The 27,948-nt window shown below is 42.0% G+C and overlaps 2 protein-coding genes across 3 annotated transcripts in view; one reads left to right on the top strand and one right to left on the bottom strand.

Annotated features, from left to right (window-relative positions):
• The window catches only part of igf1ra (insulin-like growth factor 1a receptor), a 77,499-nt gene extending 54,745 nt beyond the window's left edge, over positions 1 to 22,754 (top strand). Inside the window, exons 3-21 of one of the 2 annotated variants that reach the window (XM_030052797.1) lie at positions 612 to 912; positions 2,055 to 2,191; positions 3,102 to 3,246; positions 6,464 to 6,672; positions 6,903 to 7,029; positions 7,297 to 7,532; positions 7,674 to 7,841; positions 7,953 to 8,160; positions 11,651 to 11,940; positions 12,078 to 12,220; positions 12,446 to 12,611; positions 12,719 to 12,821; positions 13,056 to 13,126; positions 13,223 to 13,452; positions 14,365 to 14,469; positions 15,199 to 15,358; positions 15,597 to 15,726; positions 17,321 to 17,455; positions 20,332 to 22,754. In XM_030052797.1, the coding sequence (XP_029908657.1) occupies positions 612 to 912; positions 2,055 to 2,191; positions 3,102 to 3,246; positions 6,464 to 6,672; positions 6,903 to 7,029; positions 7,297 to 7,532; positions 7,674 to 7,841; positions 7,953 to 8,160; positions 11,651 to 11,940; positions 12,078 to 12,220; positions 12,446 to 12,611; positions 12,719 to 12,821; positions 13,056 to 13,126; positions 13,223 to 13,452; positions 14,365 to 14,469; positions 15,199 to 15,358; positions 15,597 to 15,726; positions 17,321 to 17,455; positions 20,332 to 20,851 (3,584 nt within the window). In that variant the 3' untranslated portion in view covers positions 20,852 to 22,754. Of the gene's footprint in view, positions 1 to 611; positions 913 to 2,054; positions 2,192 to 3,101; positions 3,247 to 6,463; positions 6,673 to 6,902; positions 7,030 to 7,296; positions 7,533 to 7,673; positions 7,842 to 7,952; positions 8,161 to 11,650; positions 11,941 to 12,077; positions 12,221 to 12,445; positions 12,612 to 12,718; positions 12,822 to 13,055; positions 13,453 to 14,364; positions 14,470 to 15,198; positions 15,359 to 15,596; positions 15,727 to 17,320; positions 17,456 to 20,331 lie in introns of both variants that reach the window. The other variant, XM_030052796.1, reaches the window with a different exon arrangement.
• Positions 22,755 to 26,673: 3,919 nt separating this feature from the next.
• On the bottom strand, positions 26,674 to 27,825 carry pgpep1l (pyroglutamyl-peptidase I like). The gene is made up of 5 exons (XM_030053548.1): positions 27,795 to 27,825; positions 27,640 to 27,692; positions 27,427 to 27,543; positions 27,082 to 27,308; positions 26,674 to 27,001 (listed from the first exon to the last, which is right to left on the bottom strand). The coding sequence occupies exons 1-5, from the start codon at positions 27,823 to 27,825 to the stop codon at positions 26,827 to 26,829; spliced, it is 603 nt and encodes a 200-aa protein (XP_029909408.1). The 3' UTR covers positions 26,674 to 26,826.
• Positions 27,826 to 27,948: the final 123 nt, after the last annotated feature.

Genomic DNA, 27,948 nt, shown 5'->3' with positions numbered 1-27,948 from the left:
TATGTATCACTTTTGCACTTACAGTAAATGAAAATGTGCATACATACAGTACATACATATAAATGCATACACTATATGGTAAAAGGGATGCATTGCTATAGCGCTTTTCTAGTCTACCGGACACTCAAATTGCTTCACAGTACTTGCCTCCTATTCACACACATTTACACACTGATGCAAAGATACAAGATGCCAAGCTGCCCATCACAAGCAGTTAGGGATTCAGTGTCTTGCTCAAGGACACTTTGACACGTTCTGGAAGAGCTGGGGATCAAACCATGAACCCTCCAGGCGACCCACTTTACCTCCTGAGCCACGCCGCCCCACAACCTCATGCACCTTTTTTTAGCCTACCTGATTGCTCTCAGGCCTACTACCAAAGCAGATGATAATAATAATTTACTCACATGCTGCTCTTCCTCATCAACTGTGTTTAGAAATCATATTTGAACATTACACAGTTATAAACCATGATCTGTGCTTCATCTGCATTAGTGGGCTTTCTCTGTGACCTTTCTGATCCAGATTTGTTGTAATAGTGTTCAGCAGCGCAGACTGTTGACACTCGCCCAAAGTGACCTCTTCCCTGTCTTTTTCTCTGTCTCCTCCAGTGTGCCCAGACAACTGCAAGCATGCCTGTACAGACAAGGGGGAATGTTGCCACAGCCAGTGCCTGGGTAGCTGTACTGAACCCAACAATGACATGGCCTGCGCTGCCTGCCTCCACTACTACCATGAGGGACGCTGTGTGCCAGACTGTCCCCCAGATACCTTCAAGTTTGAGGGCTGGCGCTGCATCACCATGGACCTGTGCTCTCGCGTGCACCTGCCCGAAGACAGTCACTTTGTCATCCACAGAGGAGAATGTATGCCTGAGTGCCCCTCTGGCTTCACACGCAATGACACTAATAGGTAAAGAAATACCCTTCACTTCTAGTTTTGGTCCTTATGATTTGGAAGTGCTATGCCAGGTTATACACTAAAAGTACAAAATATTTGCAACAGCCTCCAAATAGTGAGTTGCATTCCCTTTGACACAATCTCTGTCTCAGATTTCTCAAGGCTTAAGAAGCTTTCTGTAATGTCGTTCATACCATCCATCTGCATCTTTCCTTAATGGCTGAAGTGGGCCACTAGGTGAAATCAATATGCAACTGTGGTTTTTGCCTGGATTCATTTTGTCTATTTGATGGAAAGAGGCAAGTTTTTTATTTTTTAACATTTTTTCCAGTGTATAACAATGTTGTTTCTCTTCAATATTCATTGACAGCGAAGTGCTACAGACTTTTTTTTTTTGGTTCTCTGTGTACTTTTGCATAATTAATTAATAATTTGCATAAAGTATCTTTGAGCTGAACTTTACCTGACCTGGCCCCTCATAGATTCCTTTCTTAAGGAGAAATCTCAGGTCTCAGCTGGAAGTGCCAGAGGCTAAAAGGCATATTAAGCGATTAATGATTGAAGCCTTGACTTTCCAGACTTTTTAGACTGAGTGGAATGCGGTGAACTTAGCTCCCTGTACACAACACTAACCATTGTAGCTTTCTATAGATTAGAATTGCTTGGAGGCTTTTAGAGGCAAGTCATCAGAACAAAGCTTTAACCGGCAACATTTTCTCCACTTGACATTTTCCCTGTTTGACATTAACCTAGAGGATAAGGGAGCGTCTGTGTGTGACTCACAGCAACTTTTCTCCGTATTTTGATTTGTCATTTTCCAAACTTTCCATGTTGAGTCTCTGCTGCTGTATAATTTTTGGCCACATCACTCATGTTTTGTCTCAGAGGTCAATATAGTGAGTCATTCTCTCACGAAACAGAGTTCAGATGAGGGCCCATAAAAGATTTAACTCTCCATGTGAGCAGTGACCCTGTATCACATAGAGAATTTATTTGCCTGGACTTTTTGGAATGCTAGGTTGCTTGGGAGCTAGGGAGTGGACAGATGATTTCAGAGTGAGGTATAGCTCACACCAGATTTTTGACCGTTCTTCCTCTTTCCCATGTCTCACATTTCTCAGTCACTCCTTTTTCTCTGCCTCTACTGTTTATAGTATGTTATGCACCGCCTGCGATGGCCTGTGCGATAAGATATGCACATCCTCGACCATTGACTCTGTGGATGCCGCTCAGTCTCTGAAGGACTGCACTGTCATCAAAGGCAATCTTCACATTAACATCCGCCGTGGAAGTAAGTACAGCTTGGCAGTATCACAATTCAGTGTATGCTGCGCTGCACAGTTGTTGATAACAGTGCATTGCAGCTCAGCTTAGCAGTTGATAACAGATTACACAACCCTACAGAAAACCTAAGACTGCACTACACCACTCACAACTGGCTGACTAGATGATGGTAAACCCTTAGCAAACAAAATTTCCCACAGGTTAGTAAACAACACTAGCCCACACCATACTAAGGATTATGTAACAACACTTTTCCCACGAGTCAGTAAATTTCCTTGAACTACACCATACTAAAGTTTCGTAGACTACACTGTGTGACAACTTGGTAGAATAATACTGATAATGATAACTGTATATGTAACTGATATATAGCACTTTTCAAAACAAAGGTACAAAGTGCCTCATAATCACTGACAGAAAAGGGAAAAGCAAAAGAGCAATAAAACACCTGCAAATTCACAACACCCAAGAAATGGATTAAAGACACAGATGATTGATTAAGTGATTAAGGAAAAGCTATATGGTAAAGATAAGTTTTGAGAACGTTTTTAAAAGACGATAATGACTTTGACAAATAAGCCTCTCAGGTAAGCTGTTCCAAAGGGTTGGGGCCCCAACATCAAATGTCATGCTGTAGACTGTAAACCTATAACTGCTGCTGGGATGTATAGTTTGGCCCACAAATCAACATTACATCTGCTTCCTGAACTCCAGTTATCACATTACAGATTTTACAGTACATTACAGTATTTTCATGGAGAGTGCTAACTTCCGGTATTGTAGTCGTAGTGGAGGTCCCATTGGATTGTTAATGTGTTTCTCACATGCTGTTCTGTGTGTGTGTGTGTGTGTGTGTGTGTGTGTGTGTGTGTGTGTGTGTGTGTGTGTGTGTGTGTGTGTTTATCTCCTCTCCCCAGATAACATAGCGTCTGAGCTGGAAACTTTCATGGGATTGATCCAGACAGTGACGGGCTATGTGAGGATCCGCCACTCCCGCTCACTTGGCTCGCTCTCCTTCCTCAAGAGCCTGCGTTACATCAATGGGGAGGAGCTCATGGAAGGGTACAGCTTTTCTGCTTTGCTTGTGTGTGTGTATGTGTGTGTGTGTGTTCAAGTGTGTGGTGACTACTGAGGGAATTAGAGGACACGATTAAACCACAGCCTTGCAGGGAGGTTGTCACCAACATATCAAGGAAGTTACATAAAGATCGGAATGAATTCTTGTTGAATGTTTGTTTCATAATCACAGGCCGTGTTTGCCTTTGGTGGAACTGTACATGAACATAAATGGAATGAAATGAATGGTCTAAATATACGTTTTCTAGTCTTTGATGTAGTGGTGCTTGTTTGGAGATACTGTGGCATCATCTCAAATGTTCACAAAGTTATTCATACAGACCAGGGGCCTTATTTTTAACTGTGCACAAAATGGGGCCTGGAAGAGGCATACGCCACTTCCCACGTAAAAAGTTTGGATCTATAAAAACAAACTTGGTGGGATAACATGTGCATCTGTACAGAGAGAAAATCTGTACAGTGTTATTTGTGCTTGTACTGCTGAGCCATAACTATCTTATATGCACTTTACAATTGAAGAGTTCATTTGCAAAAACAGATAAAAGCCATTCTTAAAATGAATACACCTTTTGCACTGATACTGCTTGGAGTACACACACACATATATATACACACACACAAAGCAATGATTTAGGATAATAAACATTATGCCACGCTAAATAAACACATAAAAAAATAGAAATAAATATAAAGTAAATTATAAATAAAATTCAAAAAAGTTTAAAAAGGTTTAATAGATATCTGTTTTTGAAAATGAGCTCTTCAATTGTAAAAGATATAAGTAATCTCAAATCTTAAATCAGCTTCTTCTCGATATTTCAGTGTTGTCTCGCCAACGCATTCCCCACCCCTTTAGCGCCGAGGAGAGGGCTGGACTATATGGTGACTGACTGATGAAATTATCATCATCTGTTGTAGAAATCCAAGATTACATTAAAATAGCATCACAAAATTGCAAAACAAGGCGTCAGTAGTTATTAATGAAATTCTCTACGATATTGTACGATATTGGTTTTTATGTGGATATTGTATGTAAAATCACTGCAGTGAACACAACTGTGCTGTCAGGTGCACAGAGCACACTGGAGACATCATGGTGGCTTCCACACACACTCTACCTTCTCCAGTCACCACTTCACCTGGCACATCTTTACCACCTGTACATATGGATTGTGTAAATTAGCAAAGTCTGGAAATGAAGCTAGTGACACTTCTCACACAATCTTCACAATCGATATACTCATTCTTAGTCCTAATCATAATGCAGGCCGAGTTAATCATAACAAAACCAATGTAAATAAATTCAGCTATCAAACTTCTATTTTCCAATGATATCCCAGGATGGAGGACATCACTGATTGATGCAATCATTTTGGCATGGTGTGAAGCAATCAGTCTGATTGCTGTAAACATATAAATACTGCGGTGACACTTGTGTGTAATACTGTATGATGGATGCACTGGCACTGTTAGAGGACTGTATGAATGGAAGGATTAGGAGGGGACAGGTGCTGAGGGACCAGTATAATTCCCTGGATCGTGATGTGCTCATTAGAAATTGCATAAAGTAACCTAATGCACACTATTGCCCGATTACTGCTCTTTCCTGATTATTCCTGAGTATTTTTATTAATGTTATGTAAAGAAATTTGAATTGACTTTTTGTACAAAATATACTATAGGCTATAAATAAAACTGCCTTGTTTTGCCTTGCCTTGCACTCCAATTGTGACTTTTTTTTTCCTCCAAAAACAAGATGAATGAACAAACCCTTAGGCATATCAGCTTTCATGAAGGCGTTTCTTGACCAAATATGGCTAATTGTGGGCGTTCACTGGGTGGAAGTTGAGGCTTGTGCACATGCACAACATTTCAGGTAGATTTGTGATTTATACAGGCGTGCGTACTTATGGTTTAATAAATTTGAATACTTTTTGGCGTGCGCACTTTTCCTATTTTGTGCTTACATGAAGTTGTGATGTGGAACGCACACACAGTTTTATAAATGAGGCCCCAGGTCTGTGTCTATTTCTCACTTGTTTAGATAGTGTGGTAAGGTTGGTGAATGGCAAGTCTCAGGTCCAACAGGGGTCTTCCCACTAGGATTTTAACGAGGGAAAGTTTTTCTGGTGACAGCCAGGGGGGTCATGGGAAAGCCTGTTACCCCTCTTGTTGTCATCTCTCCCCGGATAGGGTTTCAGTCGGTAGAATGCTGCTGAGAAGGGCAAGCATTCCCCTCGCTCTAGAGGTGTTCTGCAGCTCTGCAAGGACTCCTGGGACTGGGAGTGCTAGCAATGCACTTCCAATGTTTCATGTTCCCTTCTGTGTCTTTGCAAGCCTAGGCTCACTGTTAAACAGACACAAACCTGAGCTACCGTCTGCTCCCGGTAACACTTAGCGCTGTCACGCTGTCACCGGCAGGTGGAAAAAACAGGCCAATGTCTTTCTTTTTTTTTTTTTTTTTTTTTTTTTTTTTATCAACATCTAAGTACAAGCTAAGTAAGGAAATTATTAGTACAAGATTAAAAACAGTTACATTTGAATTCCCACCGACTGAATATCAAACAAATTTAATGAGTTAAAACAAGCTTAACGTCATAAAGGCATCAATTTTCAAAGTCCTTTGCAGTTTGTTCCAGGCTTGTGGGAAACAATGACTAAAAACAGTCCTTCCAAAATTTGAACTAAATCATGCAGTGTGGAGTAAAAGCCACTCTTAGACCGAATTTTATAGGTTCCTGCATTGCAGTCTGTCAGCAATGTATATACATGTATATATATATATATATATATATATATATATATATATATATATATATATATGTACTTAACTGTACGTCGGTAGCTTACTGGTAATAATTGCTTTGTAGATGAAGGTCAGCAGTGCTGATTACATCTTCGAGAGAGAGAGGGCCGACCCATTATTTTATACAGCATGCAGTCGTGTGTTCAATAATTATCATCAGCAGTCAATTGAAGAACAGAGTGATAGACATCTGTTATGCCATAAGCGTTAGTCTGTTGGTTTTCATTCCAATTAAAAGACTACATTGGGTGATTTTACTGATTAGCACGCCTTTTATCCCCTTTAAAACACCTGCTCTTTCTATTCTGCATACTCTCATCCTTCCATGGCCCACAGATGTCTGTCCCTTGTATGTGAAGTTCTTATAAGCTCATTATGATCTCCCTCCGTCATCAGGATATATGCATTCTCAGCCATTGACAATGAGCACCTGCAGTTCCTGTGGAACTGGACCCAGCACAACCTGACCATTCGGGCTGGACGCCTCCTCTTCCGTCTCAACCCCAAACTCTGCATGTCTGAGATCCATGAGATGTGGAAGAGGACAGGCATAAAAGAGAAACTAGATCTGGGCGACTTCCGTAACAACGGTGATAGAGCCAGCTGTGAGTATATCCACGTGAACTTTGCCTAATTGTTATTAATTTTTCATGGAGGTGATCAGTTATCATTTCAGTTTTTAAGTTTGGCTCTTTTACAATGATCTTTTGAATTCCAGACAATGTAAAGTTGTAGTATGTATGAACATTTACACAACCATATTATGTATTATCAGTTTTTCATTTGTTATTATCTGACATTGATTAATTTATGTGATCTTACGCTGTAATTGTAGGTGAAAGCCATGTCCTGAAGTTCAAATCCAACAGTACAACAAGCAACACGATCAAGCTGACCTGGGAGCACTATCAGCCGCAGGAGTATGGAGACCTTATCAGTTTTATAGTCTACTACAAGGAAGCGTAAGTAGTCACAAGACCGAAAACAACATCATGTATATGACTACATATTGTCATATTACAGTAGCCACTCTACATTTAGGCAAAAGGGGAATGTGTTTGAGGGCTTTCATGCAAAAGATTATTCATTTTTGGGAAAAATGCTACCTGAAATTTCTAAGTCAGTATTTCAACAACCTGGTAATTCATGATAAGATGTGATCAGCTCCACTCCCATTTTAAACAGAATTCTTCAAACCAACTCATGGAAATATTTTCTTTCTGTGCCAGTCCTTTCCAGAACATTACAGAATTTGATGGCCAGGATGGCTGTGGCTCAAACAGTTGGATCATGGTCGACGTGGATCTTCCTCCGGACAAAAACACTGACCCAAGAGTTCTGCTTAAACACCTAAAGCCCTGGACCCAGTATGCCATTTTTGTAAGGGCCACCACGCTGCAGGTGGATGACAAACACATTGCTGGGGCCAAGAGTGATATGGTCTACATTCGTACCCGCCCATCACGTAAGTCTTACTGTTATTCTGTTAGTATTGGTACTGTGGCACTGGGGGTTGCTTGTGGTGTAACAAGGTTGACAACATATGAGAAATACTGCTGTGTTCTTTTAGGGTGGCATAAAAGCACTTTGTTTGTCCTTCTTGCAGAGCCATCAATGCCGAAGGATGCCCGTGCATACGCTAATTCCTCAACCAAGCTGGTGGTGAAGTGGGCACCTCCTCTCGCTCCCAATGGCAATCTGACATTTTACCTGGTGCGCTGGCAGCAGCAGGCTGAAGACAAGGAGCTCTACCAACACAACTACTGTTCCAAAGGTCTGCGCTACTCATTCTACCACACTCAATTTCCAGTCTTTTTGTATAATTTTTAAATGTAATTTAGAATGCTGTCCATAACTTACTGACTCCTGGTTTCTTCTAACACAGAGCTGAAGATGCCTATCCGTGTCTCAGCCACGGGATTCTCAGAGATGGAGGACAACACTAAGCCCACCAAGTCAGACCTGTCCGGGGCAGAGAAGGGCCCGTGCTGTGTTTGTCCGAAGACCCCTGAGGAAAAGGACCGAGAGAAAATTGAACGACACTTTTTTAAAGTCTTTGAGAACTTCCTTCACAATGCCATCTTTCTGCCAAGGTAAAGCAAGCTGCTGATGGAACTGAGATTACGCAATATAACATCAGCCTTAAACTGACCTTAGTCACTGTTTACAACGCTGTCCCATGCCTATTTTCATTCTGCAGAGATGATCATCAAAGAGCTGAGCTCTGCCTTGTTTGCTTTAATGGGTCAAAATGAGGAATGAGGTGGCAGTTGGGGTGTAATGACTCCTCTGTGGTGCTGACAGGATCTAAGAATGGGGGTGTAGATGGACGGGACGGGGGCTGAGCCGGCCCGCTGGGCTTGGCCCTTTGTTGGGAGTGCTGATGAGGAGACACGCTGAGCAGGATCCAAAGCCTTCTTAACGCTCTTGTGGCTTTCAGTTGCTATGGCAACGGCGGCACCGGGATGTTAGGAACTAGCAGGCAGCAATTTAGGCAACACAAACAAACCCGGGAGAGAGATGTGATTAAGGAGTCTGAAGGGCCTAGTTTGGCTGCACACTCTGAGCTGCTTAGGCTTTTGTTCCCCACAATAGGGACTGACATCTGTGTTGTGTTATCATTTAACTTGCTCGTGGCTATGGATGTTTTACTGTTTCAAAGACTCCAGCTCCATCCTTCTCCCATACTCATTTTTTCTCATATATGCAGTCCAACAAATTGTGTGTGTATGTGTGTATTTGTTTGTGTGCGCACACGTGTGCATTTATCTTTGTGTGTTTGGGCTGTAACAGTCTGCTTAGCCAAGTCATTCATCTCAATACACTGTGGAGAGTGTTGACATGCTTGGTTTCCACTAAGAACACTCAGCAGGTATCAGATCAAGCCATATTTTTAAATGGTGCCCCAGTGCCTCCAGAGTTTATTCACTTATGCAACGTTATGATGTGCATCTCTTTTTCCTTCGCAATGGTGTTTTGAAATTGGATTGATATGTCTTTGGAGGAAGAATAATAAAACAAAGCTTTCCATTGTAATTGTATTCATATCTGCCCCCCTCCTCCCTCAGGCTGTGTTGATTTGTTATAGTATAGCTGTCTAGGAAACAGGCGGGTGGCAGGTCCCTGGCCTGCAGCGAAGGGCTCAGCCTGTCTATGCACAAGCTCTCCACTGTAACAGAGCCAGCATTATCACAAACCACTCCAGGGAAAGGCCGTGGAATTGGGGAGGTTTTTTCAAAAGTTCAGGGTTTAGAGAGCCGGGGTGAGGGAAAGAGGGTGGGTGAAAACAGAAACAGAAAGAAGAGGAAATGTTTTCCATTCTGTCCCCCTCCACTCTGCACCCTACTCTCCTCCTCCTCTCGCACGCTCTCTTTGTCCAGGGCTTGGTTTTTTTGGAGCAAGACAGCTGCCAGGAAATGTACAGTGAATCCATCTGGAATTTAAATGAATGAGGGAAGAGGGAAGATCCCCATCATGCTGGCTGAGTGAGCAGAAGAAGACAGGAACAGAGGCAAAGTGATTTACTGGAGAATTGTCGCGCTGGGAGGATAGCTGCCAGTCAGTCTGTCTTTGAGACTTTCTGGTTCCATAATTTTGAACATGACAACTTTTGCGTTCCATAATTTTCTACATAAAAGATGACTTGATCAGGGCTCCATAGATTTGCGCAACTCGCTGTCTCAGTTCTGTCTTGTTGAGAAAGCTTTTTGACATTTCAGCTGGTCTTTGGTGTTGCACAGCATTACCATCAACTAAACTTCCCGCAGATCCCTTGTCTGTTCCTTCGCTCTGGTATGTGAGACTGCAGTATGTGTTGCAGTGGTTAAGGCTTAGCATTAAATTATGTTCACTTCTGGCCACAGACAGTGTGTAGTCATGGCTCCTCTCTCTGGCTTCCATGGCGTAAAGGTGGATCTTTTTTTAGCAGGAGAGGGCAGGACACTATCTCTAGTCACTGGCTAGTTATAAGGTCATGCCTCAGTCAGCTGAGGATCTCTCTGAATGGCCCTGCATTGGACTACCGTGTCTAACCTAAGACTCCTATGGCACACAGAGAAATAAGACCCTAGAAGTTTCCGTGTCCAAGCCAGCTCAGGTCACTTACGCTCAGTGGGGTCTGTTCATTTTCCTTCATCTTCTTCTACCACCACTTTTCCCATGGTGTAGCCCAGGATTCACTGCTCACCACACATGCTTTGCTCCCATCTACTTTACTCGATTTTTATTAAAGTCAGTCCTCATAGTTGTTTGGTGTAGGCTACTGCTAACAGTAACTGATCGTTTTGGAAAGCTGGACTTTGGGTTCTACTGCATTTGTTAAAACTGTCAGACAGGAATGCTGCCAGAAGTGCTACTGGTCTGTCCCGCAGATCTGTCTCTGTGTAGGTTTTTCCACTACAAGTGCGTCCACTTTTCTGGTTTATCTATACTTGGTCACAAAAGCTGTACTGTCACATTGTACAGCTGCCTCTGTTAGATTTTAGCATTGCGTTATTGCCAATGTATTGGGGAGTGCACTTGGCAGTTTGAATCCTTTGCTTTATCTGATTTTGTCCCAGCAATTTTCCGCATATGCTTTAGCAAATAACTAACTACTCATTCACTCTTTCCTCACATTGTTCTAGACAACTGCCAAACATTAATCAGCATTGCAAGTGTTGTGTAACTATTTCATGTATCACCTGTTAGGTTTTAGCTGTTTCCTTGATGCTTGTTTGAATCAATACGCCTTTCATTTTCCAACTCACTCAGAGCCAGCTCTCTTTTCTTTCTCCATCTGTCTCTGTTGAGTACCCTGTGGGTTGTATTGTTGACTTCTCTCAGAGATCCAATCGTTTAGCATCTGCTAAAGGTGACTCTCAGTAAGGTGTGTGTGCCTGGCAGCCCATGCACCCCTGGTGTGTTGTGGCGGTGTTTAAATGGCTGTGTAGCGGCCGGTGAACTCCTGCTGCTGCAACAGCCACCGTCATCTCTGCCTGTTTGTCCTCAGTGGTGACAGCATGCAGCTCTAGCTGGCTTTACAACTTATCATCTAAAGGGCTGCGTGTCCACTCACCACATTAATCATAATTCAATCTGCTGTTTCATTACAGAACATGTTGGTTCAGAATAGTGTGCTCCTCCAATGTCTCTATGACTTAAATTTCCCATCCAGAACAGCCACTGCCCTGTCAGACCCTTTTATTATTGGGGTATGTGGGATAATAGTGTTAGTTTAAGTCAGTATTCATGTAAATGTAGATGATTACCTCTGTATCTTTCTCTCTTTTTCACTCTGTGCACCTCACTATAGTCTCTCTGACACACACACACACAATAACACTCCACTGGCTCCAGTGAGATTACTTTAGCTTTGTGTAAGTTGCTGGCTGTAAACATGCAGTATACAGTTATGATTTGTTATAACAGCATTTCCAAGTCATACTGTATTGACTGGCTGATCTCTTGCCTCTGACTGTATTTGAGCTTCAGTATGAGGAAAGGTCTCTTCTCCCTCTATGCTTTGTTGTCTTTTATAACAGCACCTGCTGTCACCTTAATTTATGGCTATGCTGTACATTTTTCTGTCTGTCTGTCTTTCAGACCTCCAGATCGTCGGCGTAGAGATGTCTTCGGGGTGGCCAATAACACTCTGTTGCATGAGGCTTTTGGTAGAGGGAACACCACCATCCCTGGCCTGGAGGGAAATTATACAGATGGTTTGCCTCCTGATAGGGAATATGCCTTCCTAGAAGACAAGATCACCACAGAATATATGGACATCTCCAACCTGCACCCCTTCACTGTCTACCGCATTGACATCCATGCCTGCAATGAAGAGGTGCGGCGCTGCAGCGCTGCCGCCTTCGTCTTCTCAAGGACCAAAGCAGCAGGTGAGAAACATGCTGACCAGGATATGGTCTGTGGTGGAAATGTAGCACATTAACTAGCAGTTTTTCTGTCTTTTGAACAATTACGTATCTGAAAAATGTATTATGTGTGTTTGTGTGTGTGTTTACATGTGTCACAGATAAAGCAGATGACATCCCTGGAAAGGTGATCTTTGAGATGGATGAAAAGGCTGAGGGTTGTGTGGTGCTGCACTGGCCAGAGCCCATCACACCCAATGGCCTCATTCTAATGTATGAGATCAAGTTTCGTCTGGGGAATGAGGTGAGTCTGGCCGCCAGTGTCCGGAGTGAAATGAAAGGTCTTGCAATCACTTCCCGGACACAAACAATGGTGACAACCTCTCACAGCCTCTGTGCTGGGTGAAACGTTTTTGAAAAACAGCACGCCGCCATTTTCTTATTATGTCTGGCCAAAGCCCTGCGACCTTGAGCTTGAACCTTCAGTTTCTGTCAAGCATTGACCCAAATGTGTTCTTTTTCCCCTTAGCCTGAGAAACATGAGTGTGTCTCGCGCCAGCAGTACCACGAGCACAAAGGAGCTCGGCTGACCAACCTGGGCTCAGGGAATTACTCGGCCCGTGTGCGTGCCACCTCCTTAGCAGGAAATGGCTCCTGGACAGACACCGTGTCCTTCTACGTACCCCCACCCAAACGTAATGCATAATTTCCCATTCATTAAATAATATGACAATTTTTTCAATACTTATTTCTTGTGGATATGAATTAATATTCTCCTTTATGCATCTGTGCTCTTTGACAGGAGACTATGATGTTACTTTCTATCTGGTCATTATTATCCCCATTGTGGTGATACTGCTCATCGCCAGCCTTATCACAGCGCTATTCTTTGTCAACAAAAAGAGGTAAATATATTTGTCCAAATTTCCCCAGTCAAAGGTTTTTGATTGCGTTGTAGAGGTTACTATGCACATAAAACTTAATGACCAGTATAATATTAATTAAAGATTATCAGTTATTTGTTTTGATTAACATTCCCCTGAGGTGAAAGAGTAGACTCACCTGCGCAAAATGATCTGTTCTATGTATCCACAATCACAGCTTCCCATTGGCTAACTGAGCTGTGTTTGTGTCCACAGGAATAGTGACAGACTGGGAAATGGAGTCCTTTATGCCTCTGTCAACCCCGAGTACTTTAGTGCTGCTGAAAGTAAGAACCATCTCAATGACAAATACCACAGGTCTGTTCACTTTTCACCATATAGTATTGTGTGTGGTGCTGACGCACTGTGTGTGGTGTTACCAGTGTATGTCCCAGATGAGTGGGAGGTGGCCAGGGAGAAGATCACTATGAACAGGGAGCTGGGCCAGGGCTCCTTTGGTATGGTTTACGAGGGCATCGCCAAGGGCGTGGTCAAGGATGAGCCTGAGACACGTGTGGCCATCAAGACGGTGAATGAGACGGCCAGTATGAGGGAGCGCATTGAGTTTCTGAATGAGGCTTCAGTGATGAAGGAGTTCAACTGTCACCATGTGGTAAGAAAGTCACGTTTTACAGGGTAACCATCAGGCACCAGAGTACGAAAGGGCCTATTGTAGTGATTCAACAGCAGAAGTGGATAATAATTTCTAAGCATAACATTTAGGGCATCTTCAGCTGCAATTCATCCATCAGTCCATTCATTTTCCATACCTGCTTTTTTTTTTTTTTTTCAATTCATGTCACACCTGCCCCAAGGTCTTAAAATCATGCTTTAACCTGTCTTTCCTTTCATCTCCATATGTCCTTAATAATCTGTGAATAATGGATAGTAATAAAAATAATAATAATGGATGAAACTTGCAAATGGTCCTGCTGTTTTTTTTTATACTCAGTGTGCTTAAAGTAGATTAATCAGTGCGGCTATTAAGAAACCAACACTTTGTCACATCAAACCCAGATGTGAGACAGAGCTCTCAGTCGACATTGTCGACATCGCTGAATACCCTGTGGCTGTCTGCTCAGGCAGCCAGAGCCCGAGGCTGCACTCAGCCTCCTGGAGATTGTATATATTTGCTGATGGCCGTGATCACAGCCTCATTAATTAAGTGAAATGGATGTGTTAAAGATTTTCCCTTTGGAAAGACGCTGTTACAACTCTACGATGTCTGGATGCTAAAAAGCGGAACACTTAATTATTAAATTCCGTATGAATAATTTAAAGGAAAAGATTTTTTTTTTACATTCTTCAAGGCTCCACCTTTAAAGAGAAACAGTTTTCCAGAGCCAAACAAATCCATATTACTTCTTTGAAAGAAATTGTGACATGTGAATCCTTAAAATAATCTCTCTAGAGTTACTGTCAAGAGTGCAATATTTAGGAAATACTGAGTAGAGCTGTGCAATAGAATATACTCCCTGGTGTAACTGGCACCCATACCAGCTTACCTGTGTTGTGATTGGTTCAGGTGCGGCTGCTGGGCGTGGTCTCTCAGGGACAGCCAACCTTGGTGATCATGGAGCTGATGACCCGTGGAGATCTGAAGAGCCACCTGCGCTCCCTGCGCAAAGAAGTAAGCAGCTTTTCCCTCCTACAACACAGGATCCAAACTATAGCAGGAAGGGGGTGGAATAATTAACTAATTGCATCAGATATAAATTCTGTTGATTCAGCTGCATCGATCAGGTAGGAGAAATGAACAGAATGAATTGCTCTGACTTTGGCCTGAACTGATATGAAACACTTTAAATTTAATCAGTCATGGTTCTTAAACCATGAGCCTTAAAGACAGAGCTAACATTGTGGTGAATACTGTTGTCTGACTTTTTTTTCTCACATTTCGGAAGAAAGGGGATAGTCATACATTGCATATGCTTATTAATGGATATCAAATTTTGGCTGAAACTACTGAAAAGAAGTGTTGACTCGAATTACGTTGACAAACTTAAATAAAATTGAGTTGTTTTAAAAAAAGAAGGCCCTATTCCAGATACAATCAGTCTCTTACAAAAATGAATGTCAGTGTGTTTCCTTAAGACATATCCTGGACAAACAAACGCACAATCAGGCACTCTTGTGTTGACACAGACAAATATTATGTCTCTCTCTCTTTTCTGCCACCATCTCGCACCTACATGCACCTACACTGGTATACACGCCGATTTCATCCCTCCGTTTGTGGGATGTGGCCTGACCTTAAGCCATTGTTGAGTGCTGTGGCAAGTAAAGAGACACAGTTGAGGAGCTGAATGGTCCACTTGTGCCCTCTTGCCCCTGACCACCTCCTCTCGCTTTGCCACAGAACTCCACCAGCCAGGTCCTACCCCCACTGAAAAAGATGATCCAGATGGCAGGAGAGATCGCCGACGGCATGGCATACCTGAATGCCAACAAGTTTGTCCACAGAGATCTGGCTGCCAGGAACTGCATGGTAGCCGAGGACTTCACCGTCAAGATCGGAGGTAAGAGTCAAGCTGATACAATGCCTTCAGTCTTTCCCGGATGCCTAATGCTAAACCCACTCTAAAATAAGTATTTGGATTTCAGCAAGCGCCTGAGGCAGATGACAGACTCTTAATGTAGATGGACAGAGGGAGGGAAGAGGTGAGGGAATAGGTCGGCTCTCAGGAGCTTCCTTTCCCTTGCGTAAGAGTAATATATAGTGGCTTCTCCAACCTCTGCTCTCCTTCTCTTCCTCAGACTTTGGCATGACCAGAGATATTTATGAGACAGATTACTATCGAAAAGGAGGGAAAGGCCTGCTGCCAGTTCGCTGGATGTCTCCAGAGTCACTGAAAGACGGCGTGTTCACTACTATGTCTGATGTCTGGTATGAGAACACTGTTGTCTCTTACACACACACACACACACACACACACACACACACACACACGTAAACATGCAGACGCACACTGTACTTGTGCAAGCCTGTCCTAATCCAGGGGGCTTGCACAGTATTTCAGAAATGTGTCTATCATGTGCATTTCTATGTGTGTACACACTAAAACCATGCATGTTGTGGGGATTTCTGTCTGTGAAAACAAGCAGATCGCATCACAGCTCATGCTTAAAAAGGACACTCTTCACTCTTCACAGTAGGGACATGCATTTCCTCCTCCCTGTCCTTTTTGTGGATGCTAATGATAGCTAATGCTTCCCAAAACATGTAATGTCTTCTGTTTTCCATCTGTGTTTTTTTTGTACATGACTGAACGGTACTGAACAGGATTAATCCTCTTTTCATGACACCTCTGTTATAGCAAGTCGCAATGAAACCTTGATTTATGGTTGTGCCACAATTATCAAGGGGGCAATATCGATATAGTATAACAATAATATCTTAGAAAAATAGAACTGTTTACTAGCTCCCTTGCAAGTTTTTGTTTCCCAACTCAAAGTGTCCCATGGGTCAGTCCCTACAAGCGGGCTTAAACTGCTCCAGATGTTCTCAAATGAGAGGTTGGAGTGCCAGCACAAACCCACCTCCACATTGCACATTATATCTTCCCCTTTGATGTTGCACAGATCAAGTTCAGTATAGCAGGAGGGAAGTGATTCTGGTCTCCCAAGGAATCTACCAGTAGGTGACTGTTATTTTGTTGATCAAGACAAGCTGTCTGAATGTGGTTTTGTCTTTCAACACAAGACTCTTTCAGCCAATTACATCCAGTGTTGTAATAGGCTGTTTTAAAGACTATTGAGTTTACTCTCTGATTGCATGCCAGTGGCGAAAACATGACCAGCAAGAGTGAACCAATACTGTGTTCTTTGTTTCTCAAGTGAACACTTTTTAGTTTCTTAATAAATAGTTTCAGTGTGGTATAGCTTGTATTATCAGAGGTTCAAGTAAGGTGACATATATTATACATACTTTTTACTGCCGTAATGAAATCGGTGTGATGCCTCTGCCAGCTTCATGTACCATCTCTCTCACATGGTGCTACACAGCCTACATCATTGTTCATACTCATGCTGCCAGATTTTAGGTTTTACATGATGCAAAGAACATAATGAGCAGCATCTGCAGGGTAAGCAGAAGAGAGTCCACACACTGCAGACTCCATATGTACACCTATACTGACTTGACAAACACAGGATTGAAACTTCGTATTCCACAATAAAGGTGGACATATGGAGTATGCAGTGTGCAGCCTCTACTCTCTTTTACTGTTAATCATCAAGCATGGTACCTCTTTTTGATGTGCAGATAAATACCCACTTCACCAGCATCTGAAGGGTGTCAGCTCTGCCCATGAATCCCATACCATTCTCCCACATCTTCTCTTACTTAGTATTGTACCCCGAGTTTCACTATTGAACATGTATGGGACACAGAATGTTTCTTAAATCCGCCGTCATATCGCTGTGGCTCTGAACTTTGCAACATATTTCAAAGGTTGCTTGTAATGCATGTGATGTTGCAGGTCATTTGGTGTGGTGCTGTGGGAGATTGCCACCTTGGCAGAGCAACCTTACCAAGGAATGTCCAATGAACAAGTGCTGCGTTTTGTCATGGAGGGAGGACTCTTGGACAAACCTGACAACTGCCCTGACATGCTGTAAGTCCCTTTTTACGCCTGTGTTTTTAATCATGCTTTAATGCCTGTGTATATCTGTCTTAATTTTGCATTTCATTACATCCTTAGATTATCTTTACCCATTTTCAGCTCTTCATGGTTTACGTCCCAACACCCCTGACGGATGCGTTGTTTTGTCCTCTACTGCCACCGTCTCATAGACCCTCTGTCCCAGAAATGCGTTGCCCAGCTTCTATTTCAAGTTGTGGCTGTAAGCGTGTAGGGTATCATGTGATGTGTATGCCAATGTAGAGCCAAGCTGAGGCATAACTGGTGACATTGACGTCACAGGTTAAATGCAGTCCACTGACGACACAGCCCTGGTGCTCAGCTGGCAGCGAGAGTCCTCCTCACCCGTTAGCTCAGGCCCATAGAAGGGATGCCACGACCCGTGTGTGAAAGATGCCCCTCATTCCTACCGCTGAGACAGGGCATAAGGAGGGAGATCAGTGTCTGTTCATCAGGAGAGGGAGGGAGAGAGAGACAGACAGAGAAGGAATTCATTAATGAATCACCCAGAGAGAGAGAGAGAGAGAGAGAGAGAGAGAGAAAAAACAAAACAGCACAGCCTGCCTGTCGGCCTGCTCTACTGCATACATGCACTTCTCCTCTCCTTTCTCTGACCTCAATAAGAAGGCATTCTGCTGTCTCCCCTCCCTCTCTCCATGGCTGACCTCACCTTAGAAGAGAGCGTGAGTAAAAACAGGAGACGGCTGTGTGTTATGCAGATACAAACCCCTGGTTTCTATGGCAGCCTGACTGTTTTGTCCTGATTACAGGAGTGTGCGGATTGTGTTACGGAGGTGGTGGTGGTGATGGTGGGACTGGGGTGGTAGTAGCCCCCTGGTCTGTGAGCAGCACACAGGCAAGTCAGGCTGGACACCCCTGCTGCAATGCCTCAGTGAACTGCTGAAGTGAACCCTGGAGTGCTTACAATTGTTGCACAGAGAGATACAAGGAGAGGAAATGGGCAGGATAACAGAGAAACGATGAGTCATATTTGGAAAGCTCTGAATATGTTCCCCCGCCCCTTTTACTGTTTTCCCATGGTCAGGTAGCTCTGGGTCAGTGATTGGATTTCCCATGTTTCTTCCTAGAGTTTCACATGGACAAAAGTGCACTCTCTCTGGCTGGGTTGGGCGAAAATGAAAGACAGATCACATTAAACATTGTGATGTACTGTGGAATGCGTAGTATCGCTTACAGCACTATTATCCATCAGGGGTTCATGACACAAGGGATGTTGCATGTATGAAGAGGGGGTTTGATCGCGTTATGTTCTCCTGCAAGACATTTGTTTGCTAGTTAGATGTCTATTGATGTTTTGACACCAACTTGCATCTATGCTTTCCTGTCATGTCTCCCATTTCTGGTTTTATTTTAATCTGTGTCTTCTGTCCAGGCTGTTGCATTGCTCGTTTGTGACACCCATCATGTAATGCATCCTGGTGTGACTGCAGGGCAAACATATCAAAAACAAATATCAATTGCAACAAGGATTGCAGTTTGACTTTATGGTGCTTTAGCTCATTCCGGCAGAAGAGCCAGGCTATAAATGTGCATAGAGTGTGAACAGCGCCATTAACTTATCTATATTTACTTATTTTACTCACATTACTCATATTACTCGAGTCAGTTTTGCCTAATGGAGATAGCATGTGTCTGTGTATCATGATGGGCAGGATGCTGACAAGAAGGCAAGATTTATTGCAGTGTTTGTTTGGTTTTCCAAACGCACATGAGCAGGTATTAATGCACAGCAACAGATGGTGGGGTAAGAGTTTTTAGCAAGACTACGCCAAGCAGACAGGTTACTTTGGAGCATGGGCTTGGCTCCAAGCATTACTCTCCTTTTCATGGGAGGTCTCGCAAGCATCCGAATGTCAACTTCATGATTCTTGCTGCACTGCTGAAAAACCAGGCAGAGCTGCCCCCCCTGCTGCTTTAGAGGTTGAAGTGAGGCGCATGCTTAGGAAAGTGCTACCCATAATTCTTTGGTGCAGAGAGGAGCTGGCATAGGCTGTTGTAGACTGCAAAGCTGGGATAAAGAGAGAGAGAAACGAAATAAGAGAGGGAGAAGAAAGAGGGAGAGATGACTGAGGTGTTTATGTCAGTCGGCCTTAGAGGGTATTCTTAGCTTGTTTGTGTATAATTGAAGTTGTGGTATGTGGTAACGCACCACACCAAACTGTAATAATTCTCTCTTTTATGATGTTGTTTTGACATTCCCCAAGCTCTGCTGTTGGCCTGGCACAGCAGCCTTATGCATGATTTATTGTGCTGCTGTATACATGCTACATTATTGATCTTTTATATTCTAAATCATGTTGTTTTATATTGCAATAAAGAATAGAACTTCCAACATCTGAATTGACCAGCAACTGCCCAAAAACACAAACTAAGTGAATAATTCAGTTTTGTGAGTTTGAATGTTGTGTATATTTAAATTTTTTTAAAAAAATATATAGAGTTTGATACAGGGAATTTTGCCCTTCATGTTTCATATTTTGAATAGACTACCATTATATTAAATTTGAATAACAACCATTCTATTAGGTGTCAAATGGCAAGGATTTTATTTTAATAGTGTAGTGTTATTTGCTCTATTTATGCAATGTCTATATTTTGATCCAACACGCTGCCAGTATAGTGACTTCTGGAACTTTGATGGCATTGGCAAAACAAAGTAATGAAATGGGCTTCAATTACAGTGTGTTCTGCCACCTGCTGGTGTTAGAAAGACTTGAAATACATAAACTGAAAGCTTACATTTCCCCTTATTTATTTTTTCATCAGTAAATATTAAGTCTGATAAACTGAGAAATAGAACTAATTTAACTTTTGTGTGTTACTGGCAGGTTTGAGCTGATGAGGATGTGCTGGCAGTATAACCCCAAGATGCGTCCGTCCTTCTTGGAGATCATCAACAGCATCAAGGAGGAACTGGATCCTCCCTTCAGGGAGATGAGCTTCTTCTACAGTGAGGAGAACAAGCCGCCGGACACCGAGGAGCTGGATATGGAGGTGGAGAACATGGAGAACATTCCACTGGACCCTGCATCCACCAGGCAGCCCTCTGCTGTCGTTGCCCCCTCAACGGGGTGTATAGGAGGCACACCGCCCCCTCCTACCCAGCAGTTATCCCCCATACAAGGCCCTAGTACTCCTTTACTGGGACCTGCATCTCCCTCATCCCCTGCCCCGGCTGCCTCGGCGTCTCCGAGCCAAGCCATGGACAAGCACTCAGGACAAGTTTCGGCCAATGGGCCCATGGTAGTGCTGCGGCCTAACTTTGACGAGATGCAGCCCTATGCACACATGAACGGGGGCAGAAAGAACGAACGGGCTTTGCCACTGCCCCAGTCGTCGGCCTGCTGATATCAACCCCCTGTGGCCAGACCAGCCCCTCCTCCTCCTCTTACACAGGGTAACACAAACCTCTCCCCCATCTCCTAAGGAGGAATGGGATGAGGTAAGGAATGATGGACATTCTTCTACTGTATGGCAGTAGATGGTCTCTCCACTTCTTCATGATTGCATTATCAAGGTCAAAGATGAATCCTACAAACTATGAAACAGCACAGAAACCTGCTAAAGCATTTGGAGTATGGTGGCTCAGACTCAACACTGGGGAACTCTGCGGTCTCCTTCCTGTGCAGCCTGTATTGTACAGTTTTTGTTACTTAAGTCCTTTAAGAAGGAAAACAATACAGGCATTTATCCTGACTTATAGATATAGTGAGATATGAACTTAAGAAAATAATTTTTTAGCATATCTGCCAGCAAATCCAACAGAAAGCACTTTTTCTGATGATTTCAGAGAGGATGCTGTGGATATCTGAGTGTATTTATACCATAGAAATTGAATGGTTCATTCAATTCCTATGATTTATTCAAACACATGATTCTCTCTATAATATGGTATAGCTCCATTTCTAAAATAACTTTCTTTCATGAGTGTCAGACTAGCTCATGTCATGTGAGGAAGCCTCAAATATGAATTTTGGATTTATGGTCATTGTTTTATTTTCCTGTTGATATTTCTATGCGTGTAGATCCCTTCAGGAGTGGGTCAAATGGAAGAGGGCCTTTTGTGTTTCTGCCAAACTATTGCCAAATCAAGCTTTCTCTTAAACATAGTACAGGTCTCCCTTCTTGCGCTGAAGGCTGTGATTCAGAGTTGAAATACTGTAAGTGTGTGCAACTTGGAATGATACCAAAATTGTCACGCTTATCTTTGCTACTAGCTGCTCCTTCAGCAGCTGTGTGTGTGGGGTGGAGTGAACACAAAACAGAATACAGCGTCTTGAGATGCACTGCCTGTTTTCAGACCTTGAAGTTCTTGTAGAATTTGCAGTATCTGCACCACAAACAAATGTATTTTTTTGTTTTTCAATCCTTATAATCCTTGTAATAGTAACATTGTCAGACCATCAGATGGTCTGACAAAAAGATGTTCAAACCTGCAAATTACAAATTTAAAATCCAGAAATCCAACTTTATTTTCGGTCTTGACAAGCAGAGGACATTAGCTTCTGTTGGGAGATAGTGTTTTATTCGTGCACTTGAACCTTAACAAGAGTATTTTTTTTTTCTTTTTTTTACAAAGGATCATTTCTCATATACTTTCAAATGATGAAATGCAGGCTGCTCCTAAAAATGGGCTATGAGAAAATTTCTGAGCCCTACACAAGTACAGAGGTAATCATCCACCCAGATCTGAATATGAGCAACTTCCCTGTTGATCTGTTGTAATGTGCACATGACTTCAGTCGGCCAGCTCCGAATCACAGCCTCAGCCTGTCTTTGTTTCAACATGTCAGAAAAAAAACATCAAAGCATCATAATTCTCACACTGCTTATCACTGAATTTCACAATCAAGGGATAGGATTTTGCCTGTTCTGTCTCCACTTTCATTTACCCAAACCCCTTATCTGTCACCTTTGACTGTACATTTCATTTGAGATGCTGTTCAAATCAAATGGACGCGGCACCAAATACACTACAACAAAATGCAGATAAAGACCTGAGACAGAATACAACAACGTCATAGGCCAGTGAAGATTTCAGGAGCCTAGAGAGAACTTTAAAGTCACAGCAGGTCTCTTTTAGAATAGTTTCAAGTATCTCTACATTTCAAAGGTCTTACAGTTGTATGTTAGACTGCAGGATCATTTTTATACACATCATTGGTTTGTCACTTTTTTAACCTTTTTACGGTTCAAATGTTCGCCTCTATGTCTGTACAGAACAAAGCTGCTATTTAATTCTTTTTTTCTCTTTTGGATGTTATATATATATATATATATATATATATATATATATATATATATATATATATATATGTATATATATACATATATATGTACACATGCACACACATATATATGCGTGTGTGTGTAAAGAAATCCTTCAGGTTTGGTATTTTATGGTCTCCACTACAGTCCATTTCTTATATGCTCTGTTCAAAAATAAACAAAAACAAAAAACAAGAAGACAATTTAGATCTACTTTTTTTCCCTGTTACCCCAAAAGGTTTTCTGTAACACTAATATTTGTTCATTGCCTTTAATTTTTTATGAAATATTTCCTCCTGTATTCTTTTTGTGGATGTCTGTGTTGTTGTTGTTGTTGACGTCATTATTATTATTATTATTATTATTATTATTATTATTATTATTATTTGGAATGGACACCTTAGCTCAATGTGTGAGCGTCTGCACCCTTTTTCTACTTGTTGTCTAGCACTGCGCCTAGCATTGCCCTCTAGGCGCGACTCAATCTCAGGTCAAAGTAAAGGCTTTGCTCTCTCCACACATTCACGATTGTCCCACCTTGTGCCCCCCTCCCTCCCCCATGCTTTCTCGAGTCCAATAACGCCCTCTGTCCTTCCTCTGGCCCCTCACTGACATGCACAGCATACCCGCTCCCCCGGTGCCTCCTTTAGAAGTCAGGATTATTTCCAGTATACAGGATGTTTTCTTTATACCAGACCTGGCATTTTAACCCATCCATTTCCTGCCTCTCCGACTGATAGGGCTAATTGGGTTGTCTTGTTTGCCTTAATTATCCTAACCATTTGTCACCCATTTGAAATCTAAAATCATTCTTTTTTTTCTTTTTTTTTGTTTGCTTTTTATTTATTTTAGTTTTTGGGGTGTTAAAACTCTCAAGCGCAATATCATGCCACTTCTGCATTCTGTTGACACATTACTTCTTCTTAAAACAGGTCTTATTATTTTGTCTTCATAATCATAGCTTCTGTAAACCAAATACGGGATGGGTTAAAGTCCAGGGAAGGGATCACATTTCAATGTCATGAATGAAATAGGTCTTACATGGAGGCTGAACATAGTACAAGTGTTTTGAAGGATTTCTCCTCATCTTTTGAAAATGTTGCTTGGTGATTTTTTTTTTCTTTCTCTGAAGTTTTTTTTTTCTGTAGGAGTGTTATTTATTTATTTTTTTATTTTCCTTTTGTGATATCAGTTTAAATCACTGTATAAATGCCCCATGATTCAGTATAAAGTTGGATTTTTTTGTATGTATTTTCTTTGGTGTCATGACTGGGGGACTTAAAACTTTATTTTTTTTTTCCTTCAAGTATATATCTACCTCACTCTTTTTAAATATATGTATGCGTATAAAAAAAAAGTACATCTCACTCTTTCTCATTAGTTTGTATAGAATAACCTCGTAAGTCTCTGGAGAAACCTCATAATCTGGATACACCCACAGGGATCTGGATAAACCTCACAAGTGGACTAGGACGGGAGATGGAATCTCTGTGTGGAGGTTTTGAGTGCTGATGTGAGAATGTCCTACCAATTTCTGGCCCGCTGGTTTTCAGAAAGAAAGCGACAGTACTGAGAGTACAAAGAACACGATGTATAGGTCTGTGGTGGGGCCGAGCGAAAATAGAGGCCTTCAATATGGTGTGGTTTGTTTTGTTCTCTGCAGAATCAGGTCAGACCATTGTTGGGTTCCCATACGAGAGCAGATTAACAAAATCTTAACCATTATTTCTGACTGGATAGTTTTGCGGTGTTGTAAGACAATGAACAGTGCAATATATAGCGTACGAGAGGAGGAAAGGACAAAACGTCAGCATCAGACATTCCATCTCCACTGACTCCCAACACATTAATTTCCACAACCTCAAATCCTCAGACTATCAAAAAGAGGTTTCGCAGACACCTTCATTTTCTCATCTAAAATGCATTTACGTAGATAACAAATCTGTTATCGAGGGGAATATTTAAAAAGGGAAACATTTTATTGACCTCCAATAATCACTTTTATTTTTTTTTTTTTTTATTATTTTTTTTTTTTTTGGCAAGGTGTACATCCTTTGCTGTTTGGCTGCAACCTGCATTGAGGTAACAGCTCAAATTAAAAGTTCAACAATCCTTTTGAGTTATTCCAAACTTGGAGATGTCACTCGTGCTCTCAGAAAATATTTTCTAAGAATACATTCTGTTGTGTATCTGCATCAGTACTGTGAAACCTGGTAAGGAGTTTTCTCAGCAGACAATTTACTACACAAAACCTTCACAGCGACAGCAGTAACTCCACCTCCGATATGGTACGACCCTGAACAGGATCTCCCAGCTCTCGTTACTAGATTTATTACAATTTAGAGAAGTATTTGTTGCTACTCCATCTATTTTTTACCGTTAAACTCACTCTGTGGCTATATGAATGCCAGCATTTCTCATGACCACCGTGTCTGCCTGCTGACTGCCGTGATGATCTCGCTCTAGTGATAGCCAATGTCCAGTATCATCAGAGTGTATCACCATATAGACCCTTTTCATAACCATACTGGACTTGGAGGGGCTTTACTCAGCATTTTGATAATTGAGAAGCAAACTGTACACCGTTTCCTGCCTACTCTATTGCTGCTCAAAATAATGCTGCTGGTTCAGAGTCACCTGAGCGGATCTAAATGATCTCAAGCATCAAGTGTAAAGGTGGCGATGTAGCTTTTAGATCACCAGGCTTCTCATAAAAATGCCTTTTTCGCTTTTTTCCCCCCACTTACGGTGGTCATATGGAGGGCACCATCTCAGGGCAAAGGCTCCTGGGCTGGAGGCATAAAATGGCAAATGATTCGAAAAATGTAGGTTGAAATTACAATCCAAAAGTAATAAAAAATAAGATCATAAACATAACAATAGTCAACTTCTACAGTGATATTTGAGATTAAAATTTTGGTGGCACAGACTAGGTTCTTTGCAATAGCACTGAATCCATGTGTTGCCTAGGATGATAAAAATAAAAAAGTAAACCTTTTTGGTAGATAAACAGGCAGTTGGAGAGCTGTTGGACATCATGCCACAGATTGGTACATAAATCACCACTGATAAAGGCCAAATGTGCTTGTGTTGTTACTTAATATATTTGTATGTTATTATTATTTTTTTTTTTTCAGTTTGAATGTATGTAATGACACAATACAGACATGTGTGATATATTTGCGAAAATAGATATAAAGTTGACCTGTTGTGAGGTGAATATCTGTTCATATGGAGTGCTGCCACGGTTCCTTAGTTACCAGTAGACCACAAACCTGTCAAAACCACAGCGTAAACAAACACACAGACATAAATAGGACAGGGATGTCGAGTAGATTACGGGTAGTCATGGTCAAGAGTAAACAGCATGACTAGAATCAGAAGATAGGCCTATGTTTACAGTAGAAGACTAGTTGCTTTTTTGCATTGCCAGATTGCAAGCATAAATATAGAATGACTGAAAAAAAGGATACAACTTAATCATCTTTTATCATTTCAATTTAACTTCTTCAGAATGTTCTTCATGCAAACCTCGGGTTTATGGAGGATGCATCAGCGCATTCAAATTGCAATAATGAGTTTGAGGTTTATCACTATCATGCTTCTCTTTCTATTATTTGCATTCCTATAACTTCAGAGGGGGCCTTGATCTACTATTATTTTTAATAACTTTCAGAAAACCTGAATCTATGTGTTAATTCAATTACGGGGCGGGGTCATCAAAAAGCTTGGCTAGACTCTTGGCTGTCTTCTTTCAAGTTCTGTAAATGAGGCCTCAAGTTTTTTCACACCTATAGTTTAGATGGTGTATTTTTGACATGCCATCTCCAAATGTGTATCTGAGAATTTCTTGTATTTTCTTTTTTCCTGAAATTTTGAATAAAAAAGTGAATGAGAACTGCTACTGTTATGACTACTTTATTATCAGTCAGGCTGTTCTTGCTGTACAACATTATTCAATGACAAAAGTATCTTTATGGTGCATTAGGTGTAAAGTTTATATCCCTGAGGTCGCCTTGACTGATGTTTTCAGGGAATCCACTATAATCCGCACCTCATGCAGTTTCTGATGGGCCATCTAGCTGTTGAAGCATGGCCTGGATCAGAGCCCGGAGCAGAGGCACCAGTCTGTCAGCTGATGCCAGGCTGCCAGACACGGGTATATGGATGAGGGCTGCCCTCCGCTGTCCATGATACAGTGAGCAGTAATATGCAAAATCACAGAGGTACCTGAAAGGACAAGATGATGCATTATCTTACAATCTGAGAGTCTTTCAGCGCACAGACGCACCGGGGCAGCAGATGCCTACCTGCCAGCGTCCCTTGAATAAATAACATCCATCCCTGCTCTTCTGAACTGCTTGGAGATGGGCTTCATGTTTACAGCGGAGTCCAGTTTCTCTGGTCCTGCTTGCACACAGCAGCGACTTTCAGGACAGAAGCCACACACATCTTTGTCAGAGTATCCACTGTTCTTCCCGGTTTGCTCCAAAATAATGACTCTGGAGCCTCGGGCTATCCCAAGATGGACAGCAAACTTGGGCACACACACATGCAGTAAATGATTTAACTTACCATAGCATAAACCACAACACACAGTGTATTTGCATAGACTTCATTATCAAGTATCCAGCCTTGAAGAGCATATTATTTACCTTTGAGTTGAGAGTTTGCCAAAGTTCAGCGATCATCTGTTGGGCTTTGACATAACTCACTGGCACCTCCTTGATGTGCACACCGATTCCCTCTCCCAGTCCAACCAACTTCAAGCCCTTGAATAACAAAATGTGTCACATGTTAAGTCGATAGCGTGTGCTGTATTGTTCATAAACACACCAAATAAACTGGCCTGTACACTTAATGTTTACCTGGGCTGCTTTCCAGCTGGGGTTCACAAGGAATTGCCTGAAAGGTCCAAACCCTCAAAAGCAGATTAGGAGGTTTTCATTCCCACCGCTGCAGAATAAACGCCAGTTTTACAAGCTCGAAGCCTCAAGTGTGAATATGTAATGCCCCAATTTACCTGTAACGACCACAGTTTCCCCTCCGTCCATAATGCGTTTGAGTGTCCACCGTCTATAAGCGCAAAGGAAAACTATATAACGACTAAACGCCACGTTGTGTATTAAATGACTTCGGCTAAATCTGATAGAGAAGGGGAAACCAGCACAGCAGCT

Source organism: Myripristis murdjan, chromosome 6, assembly GCF_902150065.1.
Source record: "Myripristis murdjan chromosome 6, fMyrMur1.1, whole genome shotgun sequence".
Classification (NCBI taxonomy): Eukaryota; Metazoa; Chordata; class Actinopteri; order Holocentriformes; family Holocentridae; genus Myripristis; species Myripristis murdjan.
Note: the sequence above shows the minus strand (reverse complement) of the source record. Positions and strands in the feature narration are given on the sequence as shown.

Bases quoted from the DNA above. Each gene is read 5' to 3' on its own strand.
- pgpep1l (XM_030053548.1), bottom strand. From the start codon at position 27,825: ATGGACGGAGGGGAAACTGTGGTCGTTACAG. The intron at 27,544-27,639 runs GTAAACATTAAG...TTGTTATTCAAG, and splicing joins CCAGCTGGAAAGCAGCCCAG to GGCTTGAAGTTGGTTGGACT. The intron at 27,309-27,426 runs GTAAATAATATG...TGTGTGCCCAAG, and splicing joins GGCAAACTCTCAACTCAAAG to TTTGCTGTCCATCTTGGGAT.